The sequence below is a fragment of the Choloepus didactylus genome, chromosome 4, assembly GCF_015220235.1.
Source record: "Choloepus didactylus isolate mChoDid1 chromosome 4, mChoDid1.pri, whole genome shotgun sequence".
NCBI classification, from domain to species: domain Eukaryota; kingdom Metazoa; phylum Chordata; class Mammalia; order Pilosa; family Megalonychidae; genus Choloepus; species Choloepus didactylus.
Genome location: NC_051310.1, coordinates 1,947,014 through 1,966,553, shown reverse-complemented (window position 1 = coordinate 1,966,553; position 19,540 = coordinate 1,947,014). Strand labels below are relative to the sequence as shown.

Genomic DNA, 19,540 nt, shown 5'->3' with positions numbered 1-19,540 from the left:
GGAGGACGCCCAGGGGAGGGATGTGGGCACTTGCCGGCCCAAGTGGCCCCTACAGCGCCCTGAAGCCAGCATGGGGCCGGGGCCAGGCAGGGGCCAACAAGAGGGGATTTAGAGGAATAAGAGTTGGTAAAGAACAGATACAAGCATCACTATTTATAGGTGATTAATTACTTGGAAAATCCAACATGCTAAATAGAAAATTACACAGAACGATAGAGTTCATAACATAGAAAAGCTCAGAGTTGCAGAAGTGCAGATATTTTACCAACACAGACAAGCAGCGGGAGGAGACGCGACGGGAGGAAGCCAACAGGTGATGTGACAGCACAGGGACCCGAAACACCCAGCTCAGCGGAGGGAGCCAGCCCAGGGCTCAGCAGCTGGGAGGAGGCCTTACTCTTAGACAGGAAGTGGACAAGATGATTCTACAGTTTATACAAAAAAATAAACGAGGACAGCTGCTAAAACCCTGGGAGAAGACCAGGAGGAGGCTCCGCCCTCCAGACCTCAGGGTTCGATGGCGCAGCGGCACCAGCATGGGCCCAGGCTCATGGGAGCCCCGGGAGAGACCGGGAACGCAGGAACAGACCCACGGCACGGGGCGGCCTTTGAGATTCACTGTGGGGGCCTGAGGCAGGAAAAAAGAGTGGATGTGGGCCACATGCTGACCCCAGAAGAGCTCCACCTAGACCCCAAAGGGGCTCAGAAGAGAGAATACCCCAGGAGAAGTCCTTGACTGTCTTGGCATCCAGAAAAAAAAACAAAATGTGCACAAAAGGACCTCTAGGAGAATGCTCACGGCAGCTTTTGAATGCCCAGACTGGGCAGTGGAGGGCAAACGCCAGGGGGCACAGCTGGGCCGGGAGCACCGTCGGGAGGGTTCAGGCTCGGCTGTGCAGTGAGGGAGAGGCTGCAGGTGGTCCAGAAAGGCCGGCGGGTCTGGGTAACCAAGCAGGCGGAGTGGCGTGGGACAAGGACCAGCAAGGTGCTAGTGTGAGAGGCCGGGGACAGCCAGGTGGTGTGAGGGGCAGGCCACAGTGGGAGCCTGCGATGTGGGACCACGTGGTCAGGTAAGGGAGTGCGATGGGGGGCAAAGGTCCGGGGCCCAGGCAGAGTGAGAGACCACTCACCGTCCTTCGCCAGGCTGGCGAGCGCCCCCTTGGCCTTGGGCCGGCTGTTCTCCAGCTCAATCTCAATCGCATCTTGGTAACTGGATATTTCACCTGACATATTTCATTGAAAGCAAGAAAGTAAGCACAAAATCCAGTTTCCCAACGAAAGTGAATTATCTGCATGGTGAGATCAGCTGGTACCTTCCACCTCCTCCAGCTTCTTCGAAAGGACTTGCTCGAGCTGAAAGACAAGGGGATGAGAACGTGTAGGGGCCTTGGGGGTGCCTCCTGCTCGCCCCATCACTGGCTCCACCTGCCCAGAGGTGCCCTGTTTGCACCTGCTCCATCAGTGCCAGTGGGATCTGAGAAGCAGCACTGCTTCCGGAGCCAAGGCGTGAGGCCCAGCCTTGCCCCCGCCCAGGAGGGAAGTGTGTGCTGGCCTTGCAGACAGGGGCAGCGGTCCCAGGCAGGCCAGCACCCCACGGGCAGCCCCAGCAGATGCCCCAGGCAGCGTCAGGCACAGGGTGTCTCCACGCTGAAGGCCAAAGGGACGGGCTCTGGGCCGCCGGGTGCACGCCACTCCCCAAGGTCCATCCCGGCCACCTCCCGCCTCTCCGGGCCCAGCACTCAGTGCACCGCTCTCCCTGGAGCAACGTGGCAGGAGAGGAGGCCCCCTGCCCGCCCCCGAAGGCGGCCCTCCCTGCTGCCCCCTCTTCACAGACTCGGGCTGTCCCTGAGGAGGGTGGCACCATCTCCTGCCAGAACCTGGCTATCAGAACCATCAATGTGAAACATGCATGTAAAAAAAAATAACGGTAAGAAATTCACCCGAGGCTAACAGTGGCTGCCTCTGGCTGCTGAGACGGGAGAACTGTTCTTCTTTCAACTTTCTGGTACCTTCCAAATTACATGCCACATTCGCAATGAGTTTTGCGAGCTGGCCTCAAGTGACAGCAGGACCAGACGCTTGGTCCAGGGTGTAGTGGGGCCGTGGGGCCAGCTCCAGGATGCCCAGAGCCCATCTTTCCCGGCCACCCCTAGCACTGCCCAGTGTTGGCAGCTGCTTGTCGCCAGAGCGCTGCCACCCAACGGCTTCTGGGCTGAGTGGTGTTGGGGCTGCAGTGGGGGCTCAAGGCACCCTCCAGAGGCCTTCTGGCCCCTGGCCCCTCTTGACAAAGCAGGTCGGACAGGCCCCAGCCCCCAGGCAGGGACAGGAGTACCCGTTGGCAGAGCGACAGCCAAGGCTCTCGAGACACCTGGTGCCCAGGTCCCGGAGCTCCCTGCTCAAAGCTGCCCTCCCCAACCAGGGGCACCCCCACACACTGGGTGTGAGGTGCCCAGCCTGGCCAGCCCAGGCCACCCCCTGGAAAGGAAGGTTCTCTGCAGCTGCCCACCCACCCAGTCTCCTCCACTGACCCCACGAAGCCAACGCCCCTGAGCAGCTCAGCCCCCAGCACCACTGCTGACCCCGGGAACAGCTGCTTCCTCAAAGGGCCCCTGCTACGTGGGGTGGGGAGGGCAGCCCACCTGCCCTGTCGGCCCTCGGCCAGGCTGGCCGTGAGCACCAGCTCCCCGGCCGTCCATGCGGGCACGAGGCCGAGCTCAGCCGTGGGCTTGCAGGACGTCGAAGCTGTGGCGTGCTGGGAGGGCGGGCGGCAGGCCCGGGGCCGCCTCACCTGCTTCATCCGCAGCTGCCTCTGCCCAGCCGTGTAGGAAGGGGGGTCGCACTCCTCCTCCAGGTCGATCTTCATGAATTCGTCAATGGTCAGCTGACTGGTGGGGGTGTCTTCAAACTCAGTAAGCCTAAGACGAGCAAGCAAGTGGAGCCCGAGACCCTCGGAAACAGACATTTCCAAAACTCCCTGCATTTCCCCGATGGGCCTTTGAATGGTCCTGGCTGCTGGGACCGAGCGCCACACGCAGCTGAAGCGCAGCACCGTCCCTTTCTGGCAGCTTCTCAACCCCTGCCCAGCTCAGGTCTGAGGGAGAAGCACCCGGGGCCTCCTGCTCCCACACGCCCAACCCCAGGCCCCATGGCTGGGACTCAAGGGTGGCTCTAACCGACTTGTCCTTCTCCACATTTCACAGAATTGTCAGAAGGATTAATAAAAGAATTTTAAAAGACAAGGAGAGAAAAACTGATTTTTCCTCTGTCTTTGAAACCTGCGATGAGACTTGATCTCGGTTGAAAAGAAGCCAGGGCTGCCAGCCACAGTGCTGTCGTGCTCGCCCATCATCGGGGACAACCGTGCTGTCAACACCTGCCCCTGACAAGAGGGGCAGCCTCTTGGGCTGACAGCAGTTCCCACAGAAGAGGACCCTCGGGGCTCCCAGACGCTGCCCACCAGACCAGCCCTTCCGGGCCACCGAGCGGCTCTCAGGGCCTTTGCTCTCTGGTCACTGCGACTTCACAGACACCCTCCACGCTGGTGTGGGAGGAGGCAAGGCCCCGCAGGCCCCGCTGAGGAGCGGGGAGCCCAGGAGGGCTGCGGTGTCCACCTAGCAGTGTCTGCCCGTGGGCAGCGGGCCTTGCCCAACCTCCAATGTGCCACTGCACTGGGTCCCCCAGCGCCGAGCAGGAGCCACCCACCTCTTCCTCAGCGTGGACTCGCACACCTTGACCACACTGATGACCTCTCTGACCGTCCTCCGGAAGTCATGCATCCTCGCTGCAACCAGGAGCGCTGCAGGACAAGGGGAGCCACGGGGAGCTCAGCCGCAGGGCAGGGCTGGGAAACAGGCAGCCTCTGCTCCTACCGGGCAGTTAGCCAGAGGTGCAGCCCACCCTCCGGGGGCCCAGGTGCGGCCGCAGGGATGCAGGGGCCCAGGTGTCGAGAGGGTGGCCCAGGCTCAGGGGAAGGGGCCAAGGAGGAGGCGGGGGTGCCCCTGGGGCGCCAGGAAAGGTTAGTTCAGTGGGTCAGCCCAGGTCAGTCCCGCAGCGGAGAGCCAGAGCCCGCTGCCAGTGCCGCTGCACCCAGGAAGGCCACAGGGGTCGGGGGGCTGCTGCCAGCACAGCCTGAGTCCGGGACACCCATGACAGCTGATGCCATGTCTCCCCTGAGCCCCGAGGTGTCCTGTGGGTCAGGGGAGGGCTGGGGCAGAGGCGGGGCTGGTGCCACCCCAGGCACTGGCGGCTGTGAGCACGGGGCAGGGAAACCCCTCCCCAGCCGCTATGGCTTCTGCCACCATCTCTGGGCCTGTGGGGCAGCAGGGGTGCAAGCCAGAGGGCAGCTCAGGGCAGAGGGCTAAGTGGAACACAGCCCAGCCCCACTGCTCTGCCTGCTGAAGGGCCCGGGGGAGTGGGCGGAAGGCTGCGACCCAGCAGGACACGCGTCACAAGGAAGAGGGCTGAGGATGGGGTGTCCGGGCAGAGAGAAGTCAGCAAAGGACACTGGTTATGTGGCACCCCCAGCCCCCTCAGCTCCGCCAAGTCTGAGGATTCTCTAGGAAAGGCCAGCACTCCCTGCCCAGGCAGCACTGGCACCTGCCAAGGAGGCCGTGCTCGAGGGCGCCCTGGCTGCTCGTACCTGCCCCGCAGAGCCCGGAGGGGCGCCGGCCCGTGTGCATCCAGTCCCGCTTCATCCTCTGCAGGAGCCGCAGGGCTGTCATGGACACCTCGTGGTTCTTCTCCCCGAACTCCAGCAGGTGGGCGAAGCGTGGGATGTACAGGCAGGGGTCTGCGGGACACCTGTCACTGTGGCCTCGCCCACCCCTCCCCACCCCGTCCCCACGGCTGCCCCATCCCCTCAGCCACCCCATCCCCTCGGCCAACCTGCCCACAGCCACCCTGTCCCCTCAGCCTACCCCGTCCCCTCGGCCCACCTGCCCACAGCAGCCCCGTCCCCTTGGCCCACCCCCCATCAGCCACCCAGTCCCCATGGCCTCCCCATCCCATCGGCCACCCCGTTCTCTTGGCCCACCCTGTCCTCATGGCCGCCCTATCCCCATGGCCGCCCTGTCCCCATGGCCGCCCTGTCCCCACAGCCCACCTTCCTCACAGCCTACCCCACCCCCACTGCCTGTCCAATCCCCAAAGCTCGCAGCTGCCCACTCGAGGCCCAGGGAGCTCTCAGCTGGCAGACCCCTCCTCACGTGTCTGCCCCCTGGCCTATGCCTGGGGATGGGCCCCCAGAGCTGGAAGAACTGGTCAAAGAGCTTGAAGAGGCCAGGGCGCAGGGACAAGCATCCCTAAGAGGCCAGCGGGTCGTGTGCGCCTGCCCTCCGGCGCACAGGACAGCACAGACGGCCCGTGCTCGGCATCCTGTGTTGCTGTTTTGGGGGGAAAATGTAGGCAAGTCCCACCCCTACCCCCACACACGCAAAATGAGGCCTTGTTGGTTATTTTCCCATTTCATGGTTCACTTTTACAGACTTATGTGCTGTCCCTCCTCTTACAAGATGCCAGCTCCTGTCTTTTCTCTTTCATCTACTGAGATGTGCGTGCTTAGCTTTTAAATTAATGTATATTTCTGACTAAGGAAAAATCAGTTTGGATGTTAATTTCACCCCCCTACTCGCTTCAACTAAAACATTTAAAACAAAGTATCCATACACACAGCCACGGATGTTCAACCACACACATGCACACACCTACACTAGTGCACATGCACACACACATGCCCACACTTGGGCACACACACACAGACTCATCAGTTATCGGGGGCCTGCTTCCCGCCTGGCTGTGGGCTGGGTGCTGGGAAGATGCGGCTTTGTGGCGCTCACAGCCTACTGGGGTGACAGAACATCCACGTAAGCGACGCATCCAGCTGGCTGTCGGATGGCCCTAAGGGCCCTGAAGGAAACCTGTGAGCTCCTACAGGACCGCGACGCGACTTTCCTTAGACAGGGTCACCTGGGCTGGCTGAGGCCCAGGAAGGGGCCGTCCTGGCCAGGGGTGCGGCTGGCAGAGGGGGTCAGGGAGGACGGCAAGCAGTTGGGCGGGGAGGCACTGCCAACCCCGTAATCCTCCCAGCGCCCCCGGGGCCCTGAATCTGCCAGACCCACGTGCTGAGTGCTGGTTCCTGGAAACCCTGGGAGGCCTGACGTGCCCCGGGCCAACCCTGCCACCCCCCCACCACAGCAGCTGAGTCCCCAGGGACCACGCGGACCCCAGCAACACCTCCTGGTCGCCCCACATGGGCCGCTGTGCCTTGTCACCCCCAGGGCGAGCACAGCAGCAGGGCCTCTGGGACTACAGCCTGCTCCCACCTTTCTGTTCTGTTTCGTTTTGACAATTAGGTTGCTATAAGAGACATTCTTGGGAGGAATAAACGTGTATTTTTAAAATAATCTAACTGTCTTTAACCTCCAACAACTTCTACGCCATCAGAGCTGGAAGGAAAAGCTCGTCGAAAGGCCTCAGTCCATTGTGGCTGAGACGTGAACACTGGTCAACTCTCAAAACAGAAAACTGCACGTTTATAATAGTGGTAAATATTTTAAGACAAATAACATTAGTTATTAAAGTTAAGACTAATAACTGATAAGCTGTTACTTATTAAAGCTGATTTCAAAAGAAAACCATATGAGATCATCGCAACCTACAAACGTAAATCACACAACTAAGTTAAATTCCCACTTAGCTTGAACAAGAAAGGGGAAATACAGAACACATGACCTACACAAGACACTGAGATAATGCAAAGCAGACGCAGAACGAAGGCCGGGCAGGAGCAAGCAGGCCCAGCCACCGCAGAAAAGGGCAGCCTCGCACACCTCTTGCGAGAACGCAAAGCGCAGGGCCCGACGGACCACCAGGGGAAGCGGACAGCTGTAAAGAAAGTAAAGCAGACACAAACCCATATGCGGGTAGTAACAGCAGAATCAGAGGATAAAAATATGTCAGAAACAAGGAGAAATTTCAAAACCACAGCACCAGGAGATTTTTAACCTCGTCCTCTCAAATTTGGCAGAGTAATTAGAGGAAAAAGTTGGGCTAGCAGAAGTGATAGAGCAAATATATTCTAATTTCTGTAACCTACAAAGAAAAACCATTTCTTCCCAAAGTCTGTGAAACATTTATAAAAAATTTAAAAGCTTAATATGTTCCAAAGAACAGAAATCTTGCAGGCCATGCTCTCTAACCTCAGTTACAATAAAACTAAAAATTAGCCAAAAAAAAAAAAAACCCAAAAATCTGATAAACATACTCTTCCCATTCCTGAAATAATAGACTATTAACAAATTTAAGAAAATTCTCTTAGGTAACTTTATAGGCTTAAATGTTTCCTATAGTTAAAGAATAAAAATGAAAACTATGAATTAAGTAGTTAACAAAAACACGCAGTCAACAAAAACATTATTTAAAATAGGTAAAAGGGACTAATAAAGAAAAGAAGTAAAATTACCACTACCAAGGAAAGAATTCATGAGACTAAAACTAAGGGCTGGTGAATTCTGAAAAGGTCAATAAACATACAAATCTTTATCAAGTGTAATCAAACAGAGAAAAACACAAAGCGGACGTCAGGCGTGACCGCGGGACCCCACCCAGATGACGCCTTCACAACGACCTACGCTGCGAGCACACCTCCCGCACCCCCGCACCCCCCCCAGCCCGCCCAACCCGGGGAACCCACCCCTCTTCCCCCACTACCCCACACGGAACCACGCGGCCCCTTCTGTGTCTGGGGGACCCCCCAGGTTTGGGGGTGCCCCTTTAATTCACTCTTTCCATTCCCCTGCTGACAAGCATTTAAACGGCTCCTGCTTTGGGGTGTCAGGAAAAGGTACCGTGAGCACACACTTCCTGACGCGTACTCGCCCAGGAGTGCAATTCCTGGGTCCCCCAGGTGCTCGGCTTCAGGAGATACGGCCAGTTTCCGCACTGCTTGTGTTCACTCTCCCACCAGCCACGCAGGGGAACCCCAGATGCTCCCCAGCCAACACTGAGGTCCTCTGCAGCTCACCGCCTGGAGGGGCTCAGTGCCCCAGATGACACCTCATCTGCTTGCTGGCCATTTGGAGTGTCTGTCTGTCTGTGCCTTTTCCCGCTTTTTTAAATTGGGGCCACCAGCCTTTTTCTTCTGATTTGTAGTTCTTTGCCTTTTCTGATAGAAGTTGCTGGTGGGAAACGGGTGTGGCCAATCTCGTCTGAAAAGGATTTTTTCCTAGGAAAACATTTACTAAATTTGAGTCAGCTAAAAACTTGACTAAGCCAACAACATGGAAGAAACGAAAAGCTGTGTTTGGTTTCTAGACCAGGGTGGAGGTGACCCAGGGTTCCCGCTGAGGAACCGGTAAGCTCCATAATGCTTTCCACCTTTTTCTGAATGTGAAAGTTTTGAAAAACACAAGTCTGAAAAAATACAAGAAGCTATTTGTAACCTTGGGTCAGGAAGCCCCTCTGAAAGCAAGTGGCGACAGGTTTAATCAGGCCCGGCCGCCTCTCCCACGCCCGGCGCAGTGGAGGGAACCCAGATGGGGCTGGGCCGGGAGACGCTCCACCATGGGTGTCAGCTCCAACCGTCCCAGCACGAAAAGCCACACTTGCTGTCGAAAGACAAACCGGCAAACATTCCGCCCAACAGATGGAAAGAGGCCGGCAGTGACCCTGGGGCGCCCAGACACTGCGGGCAAGGCACAGCCCCTTCCTCCTCGGGGCTGGTCCGAACGAAGCCCTCAGATCGGGGGGGGAGCGCTGTGTTTGCTTCTGGAAACTGGAGAACGAAGCTACGAAGTGCACTTGAACAGATCAACTAAAAAAACACCACCAGCAACTTAATAAAGACAGTAAACTGCATAAGGTTTCCTGACAAAGATACAACAGACACGGAAGGTGGCTGGGTTGATGCTGCCAAATACCCCGTAAGAGTCCGTGTGCTCTTCACCGAGCCCTGTGGGGGCAGACCTATTGCTGGGGGGGATTTTTTGATTAGGTTGTTTCCATGGAGATGTGACCCACTCCATCCTTTACTGGAGTCCTTCAAGAGAGCTCAGAGAGAGAGCTCAGAGGAGCTGAGCGAAAAATGCAGACAAGCTCAGAGACGTTTTAAAACCAGAACCCAGGAGACGTACCTTCCCACGTGACAGAGAAACCCCGGATACCATCCGCCTTTCCTCCAAAAAGGTGTCTACCTCTTGATGTCTTAATTTAGACATTTTCATGGCCTTGGAACTGTTAATTTGCAACCTAACAAATCTCTATTGAGAAAGACGCATTTCTGGAATTTTGTATTCCCGCAGCTTAGCAAACTGAAACACAGGGGCATGTTCAGCTCTGCCTATACAACCAAAGGAATATAAGTGAAAACAATACGACACAATTTTCCGTATCTTGAATTAAGAAAGACTGAAAAACGCAGGGCTGCGCTCCCCCCGGCAGGCCCCGGGAAGCCCAGGGAAGGGCGAGCGGGCAGGGCGCCGGGAAAGGGTCACGCGGGAAGTCGGGGAGAGCCGGGCTGGGCGCACTTGGCATCGGGGTCCTCAACAGCGTTCGCGCCGCTTTTCCTCACCGGGAGCCACCACGGGAGGGGAGGAACAGTAGCGCCGAGCACCCCTAGAAGGGCTGGCCCCGGGGCTCCGCGCGCTGGGCGGGGAGTTGCCGGCATCTCCCGCTGCAAAAGTCGGGACAGGAGCGCAACCCCCAACGCGCCGCTCAGGGACGGGGCGTGTCCAGGGCGGAAGGGCGGGGTCACGGCGGAGGGGCGGGGCCAGCGCAGCCGCAGAAAGGCGCGATGGAAGCGGAGCCAGGGCCGTGTCGTCACGGAAGCGCGGCGGAGGCGGAGCCAGAGAAGCGGCGTCACCGGCACGCGTCGGGGGGACGGGGTCACAGAGCGCGACGGAGGCGGGGCCAGGGCGGTGTCGTCACGGGCGCGCGGCGGAGGGGCGGGGCCGGAACGCGGGGCGGTGGCGCCCCCTGCGGCCGAGCAGTCCCCGCCCGCCGGCCGGCCCGCGGCGTGGGCGGCCGCCGCGCCCATGCTGCTGCCCCTGGCCTGCCTGCACGGGCGCGTGGCGCAGTGCCTGACCTCGCTCCTGCTGCCGCCGGAGCCCCTCCCCAGGCCCCGGCGCGGCGCGAGGGCGCGCGGCGCGGCGCCGACACGCGCTGAGGCCGCCCCTGCGGCGCCGCCGGGGAAGATGGCCGCGGAGCTCTACCCCCTCGCCCACGCCGCGGCCGCCGCGGCCACGGACATCGCCAACAGCAACGCCGCGGCCGCGCACGCCGCCAGCGCGGCGAGCAGGAAGGGCGGCCCGCCCTGCGCCCCGGCCCCGCCGCCCGCGCCCGCGCCGATGCCGCCCGCCCTCAACAACAACCACCTGGAGGGCCCCAACTGGCAGTCCTGCCACCCCACCCTGCGCGAGAGGTGAGCCGGGGCCGCGCCCCCACCCCGCCCCGCCCGCGGCCCGGCGCGCCGACCCGAGCCCCTGCGTCTCTGCCCTTTGCAGGAACGCTCTGATGTTCAACAACGAGCTCATGGCCGACGTCCACTTCATCGTAGGGCCTCTGGGGGCGGCCAGGAGGGTGCCCGCCCACAAGGTGGGTAGCAAGGCTCGGCCCGTTGAGCGCCGGAGGCGACCTGCCTGCCCGCCACCTCCTGGCATGGACTCCTGACCCGTGTGCGCGCCACACAGCCTGCCCTTGCCCTCGTTCCTGCTCCTGGGGCAGCACCGGCCGGCGCGGACTCCGGGGCTCAGGAGCAACTCTCTCCCTCTCTCTCTCGTCCACAGTACGTCCTGGCTGTCGGCAGCTCTGTCTTCTATGCCATGTTTTACGGAGATCTTGCAGAAGTCAAGTCGGAAATCCACATACCTGATGTGGAGCCTGCAGCTTTTCTGATCTTGTTAAGGTAGTGGGCAGGGGCGGGGTGATTGCTTTCTGCCTAGTTACCTGAGGCAGCATCCGGCAGCTTCTAAGCAAAATGCAAAAGGTGGTGGTGGGTTTCTCTCCCAGGTGAGCCTCTGGATAGGCACCCCCATGCTGCCTGGTACCTGATGCTGCTCCTTGCTTTCCCAGGTACATGTACAGTGATGAGATCGATCTGGAAGCTGACACGGTGCTGGCCACTCTCTATGCTGCCAAGAAGTATATCGTTCCTGCACTGGCCAAAGCGTGTGTCAACTTCTTGGAGACAAGCCTGGAAGCCAAGAACGCCTGCGTCCTGCTCTCCCAGAGCCGCCTGTTTGAGGAGCCTGAGCTGACGCAGCGCTGCTGGGAGGTCATTGACGCACAGGCCGAGATGGCCCTGCGGTCAGAAGGCTTCTGCGAGGTCGACCGGCACACACTGGAGATCATTGTGACGCGGGAGGCCCTCAACACCAAGGAGGCAGTGGTCTTCGAGGCCGTGCTGAACTGGGCTGAAGCAGAGTGCAAGAGGCAGGGCCTACCAGTCACCCCGCGGAACAAAAGACACGTTTTGGGGCGAGCCCTCTACCTGGTTCGAATTCCAACCATGACCCTGGAGGAGTTCGCCAACGGCGCCGCCCAGTCGGACATCCTGACGCTGGCGGAGACTCACAACATCTTCCTGTGGTACACGGCCGCCAAGAAGCCCCACCTGGAGTTCCCCCTGACCAAGAGGAAGGGCCTGGCCCCACAGAGGTGCCACCGCTTCCAGTCCTCCGCCTACCGCAGCAACCAGTGGCGGTACCGGGGGCGCTGCGACAGCATCCAGTTCGCTGTGGACAGGAGGGTATTTGTCGCAGGCCTGGGCTTGTATGGGTCCAGCTCAGGGAAGGCCGAGTACAGCGTGAAGATCGAGCTGAAGCGCCTTGGGGTCATCCTGGCCCAGAACCTGACCAAGTTCATCTCTGACGGATCCAGCAATACCTTCTCTGTCTGGTTCGAACACCCAGTCCAAATTGAGCAAGACACCTTCTACACGGTCAGTGCCGTTCTAGATGGCAGTGAGCTCAGCTACTTTGGGCAGGAGGGCATGACAGAAGTGCAGTGTGGGAAGGTGACCTTCCAGTTCCAGTGCTCCTCAGACAGCACCAACGGCACAGGGGTCCAGGGTGGCCAGATCCCCGAGCTCATCTTTTACGCCTGAGACGCCTGCTGGGACACTGGCCAGCACTGACTGCCCTGACAGCAGGCCTGGGGGTGGTACCGCCTGACCCTCCTCTCAGGCGGGTTACCTGGCGGCTCTGTGCTTTGATGCCGTATTTACCCCTCAAGCTGACCAGCCTAGGACAACATTAAGGTTTCAATTACTTCATCTCTCTTTTGTACGTAGACAGCTGTAGCCTGACTCTGTCAGATAGAAACCTTTTCTACCTGGCAGGGACATGCCCAGTTTCTGAGTCTTTGCGGCTGGGCCTCACAGGTGTCTGCTGGACAGTGGGATGCATGTCTTAGGCAGGGGGCAGACCCTGGTGCCCCCCCCCCCCCCCCGCCCGCCCCGGAGTGCCCACACCACCTGCTTTGAGGGCCCTGCCATTCCCCTGCTCTCCTGAATTTTAAGTGATTCTAAGCTTCACCTGAGACCTTCCCCTCCAATGCATAATGGGGGTGGGGTGCAGGAACCGCTTAAAACAGCTCATCTATTTAAGTGGGTTTTCATAATAAAGTCTTAATAAAATAATGGTCAGATACAGACATGTGACTGTAAGGACTCTTAACGCTGGGATGTTCCGCTGCTCGTACAACCACGATGACAAAAACTCCCAGCACTAGAGAAAACCCAACTTTTAAACACTGCAAGGGACCCAAAAGCAAAGTACTTCCCAGGGAAGCCCACCAGCTCCCTTGGGCCATCCCACCCACCTGCCTCTCTGGGTCTGGCTAGAATGTTCTGAAACAGGTGGTAGGTTGTCTGGCAGCTCAGTAAACCCTGAAGGGAGGACCGTATTGCTTATGCAGGGGTGTGGCCACGAAAGCCCACCCAGGGGCCTGCTGAGGGGGCCCTGCCTAATAAGGGACCCTGTCTTCCTGTGGCAATCGGGCCGCACTCCCAAGGCCAGCCCGCCCTGGTCCTACATGCTAGGGGCAACACTTCACGTCAACACACACTTGTAGTTTTGGTGCTGATGGCAAAGTAAGCAGCCTCTCCTTGAAGCAGGTTGCGGAGCCTACCTCCTTGTGTTGGTAAGGCTCAAATGAAGGGTGTGCTCAGGGAGCGTTGCGTTTCAGGACCCCTCTCCCCCTCTGCGTCTCTGCCCAGGAGGACCGTCCTTCCCCGAGCCCCTGCCTGCCAGGTGGGTTCTGAAGAGCTATGAATGAGCGAGAAGTGGGCCTTGCAGTGCCCACCCCTCAACCACACCATGTTCGGCCTTGAGGGACACGGCGCCCCAACTGCGCCGTCTTGCTGGGCTCTTGACAGATTTTTGGGAGACGTCTCTTACCTTGGGGAGCCCTGTGTGTTCCGGGCCTTTTCTCCTGCTCCTGAGAGAACACTTGGCTCTCTGGTCCCTAACTTGGCCCCCTGTGCTCTCCTCGCCAACCCGGGCACGTACCTATGGCTGGTGCGTTGATGCACAGTTCTCTTGCCAGAAGAAGGAACGTCTTCCCCAGCACATAAACGTTCACCTGTGATGAAGAAACAGCCAAACATGGCACTCGTGTTTGAAGAAACGTGTGGTCTTTTCTCCCCCAGGCGGCAGTCTTGGACTCTGCTCGACACTCTTGCCTCTGATTTGCTTGCCAAGGAGAAAAGTGCTTGTAGAGTGTGAGTTCAGAATTGCACACGCCGGCTCCACCCTCGGGCCCACCACTCTGCCACCTCCCACGTTCCCAGGGTCTCTGGGAGCCCAGCCTCAGCCACTCCTGGGGCCCCAATCAGGGGTCCCCATGGCTTAGATTTGTTGTGATTTTCCACACAAATCTCAAGAGTGCTCTGCTGCCTCCCACCTCGAGGCCAAACCCAGAAACCCCTCCGCCACAGGTGCACTCCCACAACCTGGGACGGGTGCCTGCTGCAGGGGAGCGCCCTCTGCCTCGCGCAGGATGGCTGAGGCGTGTGGCTGGAGGTCCCCAGTGCCTGCTGAGCCCCTGCTGTGGATGGGCACCATCCCAAGGTCAGAAGGCCCAGGCGCTGGGGGCATGACCCCGACCCCAGCAGCTGGGGTGGGACCTTCAACAGACCTGTGCTGACCAGACGGTGGGGGGAGGTGCTGCCAAGCACTGTCCTGAAGGACCAGCCAGGGCACAGTGTGAACAGGGAAAGGGTGGGAAAGCACAATTCCCTGCCCCAGCCTGAGCTCGGGGAAGCCCTCCTCTCTTCCTCAGTGGGCCTGGCTGGCCCCAACCCCGAGGGCTGCTCTGCTTTTCTCCCGGGATCTGAGGCCTCCCAGTGGAGCTGGCCCTGATCCCTGCTTCACCTGACAAGGGCCAAGGCCCAGGCCCAGCACATCTAAAGAACGTGGGGGTTCGGGTCCCCAGGCACCCCAGTGGCACCCCAGGGGGCACCCAGAGCTGCCTGCCAACTCCAAGGGACTTGGGTGCCCAGGACTGGGCATGATGGCTCGGGCGCCATCCACTGGGCCCCCCACCTCCGGCAGGCATGGCTACTCCACATTGCTCTCCCCACCCCCGCCATACGGCTGGGGCTCTGGGAGCTGCCTGAGGGTGTCCGGGGAGCCCCAGGGGAGCCGAGTGGTGTGCACCTTTCCCAGAGCACAGTGACGCTTGTGCTGGATCCTCCTGGCTCCTGGACACTGAGCAAGAGCGGACACACCTGCTGCATCCCTAGCTCTGACCTCGGCCTGACCATGTCAGACTGCGCTGCCCTGAATGTCGCAGGGATGGACTCTAAGCACATGTGAAGTAAAAAGTTAAATAAATCTTTTAAAGGCATGCACTGAGAATGCTGCTATGAGAAACCGCAATGCTGATGTTTTTCTGACAGCTTACTCTTCCGTCAGGGCAGACAGCTAAGGTGGGCATGGCCGCTGCCACTGTTTCTCTCCGGGAACAACAGCCCAAAGCGAGAAGCTCCGAGAACGCTCCCACTGCCTGCAGTGGTGCCCACACGTCCAGAGCTGCTGCCAGTTGGCCAGGCTGAGAGACGGCCCCTTGGTCCTGCCCTGAGCCCAGCACGGGGCAGCTGGAATGGTGGTCCCCGGATTATCACAATTCCAGGGGGTTATTTTTAGCTGGACCCCTAAATGTTTCCGCAGTGGCTTCTGAGAGATGCCACTTAGAAAAACAGCTGGGAGTACAGAAATACTGGTCACCAAGTGACCCGAATCAAAGGCAGCTCCTGGGCCCTGAGAAACCCCGTGTCTGGGTGAGTGCTGTTCCCTAAGGATCTGAAACCCACGTGGGTTCTGTGTGAATCTTCCTTTCTCGAGTTTGTTTCCAGGGACGCCTCGGCGGAGCCATTCCTGCAGGCGCAGGGCCCCGTCACCACCCCAGGACGTGGGCTGAGGGCCTGACCAGACCCCAGCCTGCCCCAGCAATGCCCCGGGCCCCCGTGAGCGTCCTCCACTCGGGTGTCACCGTGTCAGGTCTTTACCCTGTGCTTAGTCATTTGGAAAGAAGAGAGTCAACAAAAAAATGCTCTCTGGCACCCAGCAGTTTCTCTAAATGGACATTAATTTTTTAAAGAACTCCCCTTGCCCAGGACAAGGTGGGAAATTCCAGTTCAGGGTGGTCCTGGCTGGTGATGCCCCCTCCCGCCCCTGCCCCTGGAGCTCCGTGTGGAACAAGGGCCCTGGCTCCTGCAGCAGGACAGCCAGACAGCAGTGCTCACTCCCCCACAGGCTCAGGGTGGCAAAGCCAGATGTGGAAGCACCTACCTGCAGCAGGTCGCTGAGGTCCAGGAGCATGTCTGCAGCAGGGGTCAAGGAGCCTCTGTGCCCAGGCTGGCAAACATCATCATGGCAAGGCCCACCCGCCCGGGCAGGCGGGTCTGTGCTTGAAGCCAGCATGTGGCTGTGAAGGAAGAGGCCCTGCTGGGATGGGAGGGGGGCTGCAACAGGGCCGGCCAGGATGCTCCCACTCCAGGTACCAGAGGAAGGGAACCCCCGTGAGCCCACCGCCAGGCCCCAGGTGCAAGACGGCTGTGAACCTGGCCACTCGCCCAGGTTCACTCAGCCAGTGTCTGCAGCCACAGGACACGGCTCAGCATTCGCCTGCAGCATTCCCTCCCTTCTCCTCGCATGTTCACTCAGCCCCTGCGGGGCGCCAGGTGGTCCTGGGGACAGAAGACACGCACGGGCATGGGCCCTGCCCCACAGCCACAGTATCCTGGGGAGACAGATATGCTCAGACCCTGCGTGAGCAGGCAGGCGCCCAGCAGGCACCCCACGGGAAGGGCTCTGGGGCAGCTGCGGAGACGCTAGCGTAGGGCCCGTCCTTGCTCTCTGGAGCGTAACTAGCCTGAAGAAGACGTCCTGAGGGATGCAAAACCCAGAGGAACCACTCCAGCAAGAATTCAAAACACAAGTCCATGTCTGGGGAGGACTGAACGCCAGACCCCAACCTGGACACACCCTTGGCCTTAACCCACGTTTCTGAGGGACAAGCCCACTGCAGACAGGACCTCTTGAAGGCGTCAGCGTAGGCCAGGTGTGGCCCAAACGAATGAGGGTGGCCTTAATCTGAGTCACTGGAGACCTTTATAAGCAGAAGAAATCCAGAGAGAGAGAGAGAGAGAAAGCCATGGAAGGAGCTGGAAGCCGAGAGTCTGCGGGAGACTGGATGACGAAGGAGAGGTCAGGTCATGGATGGGAAAGCGAGGAACCCTGGGATGGCTGAGCTCAGGAGAAGCCTCCAGCCTCCAAGACAGCGAGACAGTAAATTCCCGTTGTCTAAGCCAAGCCCGTCTGTGGTGTGTGTCCTGGCAGCCAGAACTAAGGGACGGAGGCAGCTGGTTAAATGGAGTCAAAATTAATGTCATTTGTGGACCTGTATCTTTGAGAAGTCACTAGCAAAGAGAGTGCCCCAGGGCTGGACCACATGCCCAAGACCAGGTCTTCGGGGGGTCTTGGGGCCACCATGTCACAGAGAGGCCACGAGCTCACCCCACAGCCCTGGGCGGGAGGTGCGCGCTTTGTCGACTTGAGCAGTGATACAACAGATAATACCGCAGTGGAGGCCAACGAGCTAGCGAGAAGGACTGGGAGAAACAGAGGAGTGAGGTAAAATCAAAGGGCACGAAAGGAAGGCCATACCAAGGACATGCAGAGGAGCCGATGACAGAAAAAGACAAACAGAAAAAAACAACAGAGAGAAGCTCACTCTTTGTAAAAAACAAGCAAAATCGATAAGCCCTTGCTACCCTGAAGAAGGGAAAAGAGAAATTACTAACACGAGGAAGGGAAGAGGAGACAGAGCCCTGACGCCACGGACAGTGGGCGACAAAGGTGCATCACGAGCAACTCGGGCGGACAGTCAGCAGCTCACGTGCAGTGGACAAACTCCCGGAAAATACAACTCGTCAGAGACAGCTGAAAGTAACATAAAAATCTAAATAGTCATGTACCGATGAAGGAAAGGAATTTACCAAAGACGTTCCTATAAAGAAACTCCAGGCCTGTCAGGCTTCCCAAGTAAATCCCACCAAACACATTTCAGGAAGAAATGCCTCCTATTTCCCACAAATGCATCCAGAAAATGGGCGGACAGAACAATCCCAACTCGTTTCTGGAGAGAGCATAATCCTGACTAAGCCCAGCATACGCCACAGAAAGAGACAGCCACAGACCACACAGACACTAAGTCTTCAACAGAACCAGCTGAACAAATGAGTAATCCATCGCCACAAAGTGGGGCTGATCCCAAAGGTGCAAGTTTGGCTTAGCATTAGAAAATCGATCAGAGTAATTCACCCTTATTAATGAACTGAAAAAAAAAAAAAAAAGATTTCAGTGAGAGGCAGAGAAAGCATTTCACAAAACGGAAGACCCATTTATGATAAAAATGCTCATAGGAGGGAAGGTCCTCAACCTGATAAAAGCAGTCTACAAAAAATCCAGAGCTACAGCATCAACTGAATGAGAAAACAGCGAGTTTCCCCCTAAGATTAGGAAAGTCAAGGCCACGCCGACTCTTACCACTTCCACTCAGCTGTGTACTGGAAACACTAACAGATGCAGTGAGGCAAGAAAAACGGTAAAAAGCAGAAACGCTGGAGTGGAAGAAGTAAAACCGATTGTTATCACAGGACTAGAACTAAGAAGAACATCTAGTAAGGTCATAGGATACCAAGTGAATATACAGAATCAACTGTGTTTTTATATACCAGCAGCAAAAAGATTGGAAAACTAAGTTAAAAACACAATTCCATTCACAATGGCATCAGCAAATAGAAAATATATAGGAATAAATTTAACAAAATAGGTACAAGACCTATCTAATAAAAGCCTACAGAATACTGCCATGAGAAATTTCAAGAGAGCAGGACAAATGGAGATTGATGCCATTTCATTACCTGTAAGAGTCGATAATAATGCCAGTGCCCCCCAGCCAGGTGGTCCGTGCATCAGCGCAATCCCAATTCTAAAACCTAGATGAATCGCCAGCCCCATAGCCCAGAGCTGCCCCAGACAACCCAGTGTGACAGAAGTGCTTCAAATAACACACACACACACCACAAAACTGGGCATGGACATTAGCCTTCCCTGCACCCTCAGCTGGTTGTCCCAGAGTTGGGAAGGTGGAGCAGTGTGAATTAACAAAGCCCCCTCAGCCGTCATTTCAGCAGACTGGGAGCCTCCCTACACAGCCCAGCAGCCCAGAACCACCCTGGAGGGACGGCACTCACCTGTGACATAGCACAGTCATCCCTCAACAGAGGACCAGGGGGTGCATGGCCTGGAATAGGGGCCCACTTGCAAGTCTCAGGAGCCATACGCCAATACCAAGGACTTGAGGGTCAGTGGCAGAAACAAACTGTGGCAGGACTGAACTGAAGGATTAGACTATTGCAGTAACCTGCACCAAGAAATGAGCTGGCTGAAGATGGGCAGTGGGAGAGGAGGGGAGATCTGGGGCCGGGCAAGGATGGGGACGTGTTCACAGCGTATATGGTGTTCACTATACAGTTCCTCCAACTGCATTCGAAAATTTTCAAAACAAAACTTTGGGAGAAAACTGGGTATATCTTAAAGGAGATCAGAACTAAAACTTTTTAATTAAAGTTGAAATCTATCCAACAGATAAAATAATCGAAGTAAAATGACTGCTTTCATTGCAATGAAAATAATGTGGCACTCGACCAGACCACCTTGTGCAGAAAGTACCACCCACTGACCTGGTATTAGGAGGCATTCGGGGGGCTCCTAGAGGGTCCTCCTAAACACAAGACCAATTAGTAATCACCTGAATTACGGACTTCCCTCAGTGGACATCCACACCCCCTACGGCCCCGGCCGATGGGCAGGTTCCCCAACAAATAGCCACTGGGGGTCTTCTGGTGGCAGCGGACGTCTCCTGTCTGGTGGAGCCCGTGAGCTAGTGTCCTTCTCAGCTGTAGCCTTGAACCCACTGTTGGGCTGGAAGAGGAGACCACCGCACCTGCTGGAATCAGATCACTGTCAGAGGAGGAGAG

The 19,540-nt window shown here is 57.7% G+C and overlaps 2 protein-coding genes across 3 annotated transcripts in view; one reads left to right on the top strand and one right to left on the bottom strand.

Annotated features, from left to right (window-relative positions):
* BRF1 (BRF1 RNA polymerase III transcription initiation factor subunit) overlaps positions 1-19,540 on the bottom strand; it is a 69,158-nt gene that overhangs the window by 17,497 nt on the left and 32,121 nt on the right. The window contains exons 4-10 of the mRNA XM_037831618.1: positions 15,786-15,817; positions 13,503-13,575; positions 4,640-4,789; positions 3,703-3,796; positions 2,789-2,915; positions 1,314-1,353; positions 1,131-1,223 (exon numbers count right to left, since the gene is read on the bottom strand). Coding sequence (XP_037687546.1) covers positions 1,131-1,223; positions 1,314-1,353; positions 2,789-2,915; positions 3,703-3,796; positions 4,640-4,789; positions 13,503-13,575; positions 15,786-15,817 — 609 coding nt within the window. The remainder of the gene's footprint in view (positions 1-1,130; positions 1,224-1,313; positions 1,354-2,788; positions 2,916-3,702; positions 3,797-4,639; positions 4,790-13,502; positions 13,576-15,785; positions 15,818-19,540) is intronic.
* BTBD6 (BTB domain containing 6) lies at positions 9,990-14,831 on the top strand. Of its 2 annotated transcripts, XM_037831678.1 has the most exons (4): positions 9,990-10,414; positions 10,497-10,587; positions 10,779-10,897; positions 11,065-14,831. In XM_037831678.1, the coding sequence occupies exons 1-4, from the start codon at positions 10,029-10,031 to the stop codon at positions 12,095-12,097; spliced, it is 1,629 nt and encodes a 542-aa protein (XP_037687606.1). In that variant the 5' UTR covers positions 9,990-10,028; the 3' UTR covers positions 12,098-14,831. The 2 variants fall into 2 exon arrangements, with proteins under 2 accessions (XP_037687606.1, XP_037687607.1); XM_037831679.1 differs by lacking the exon at positions 10,497-10,587 and having other exon boundaries at positions 10,298-10,414; positions 11,065-14,830.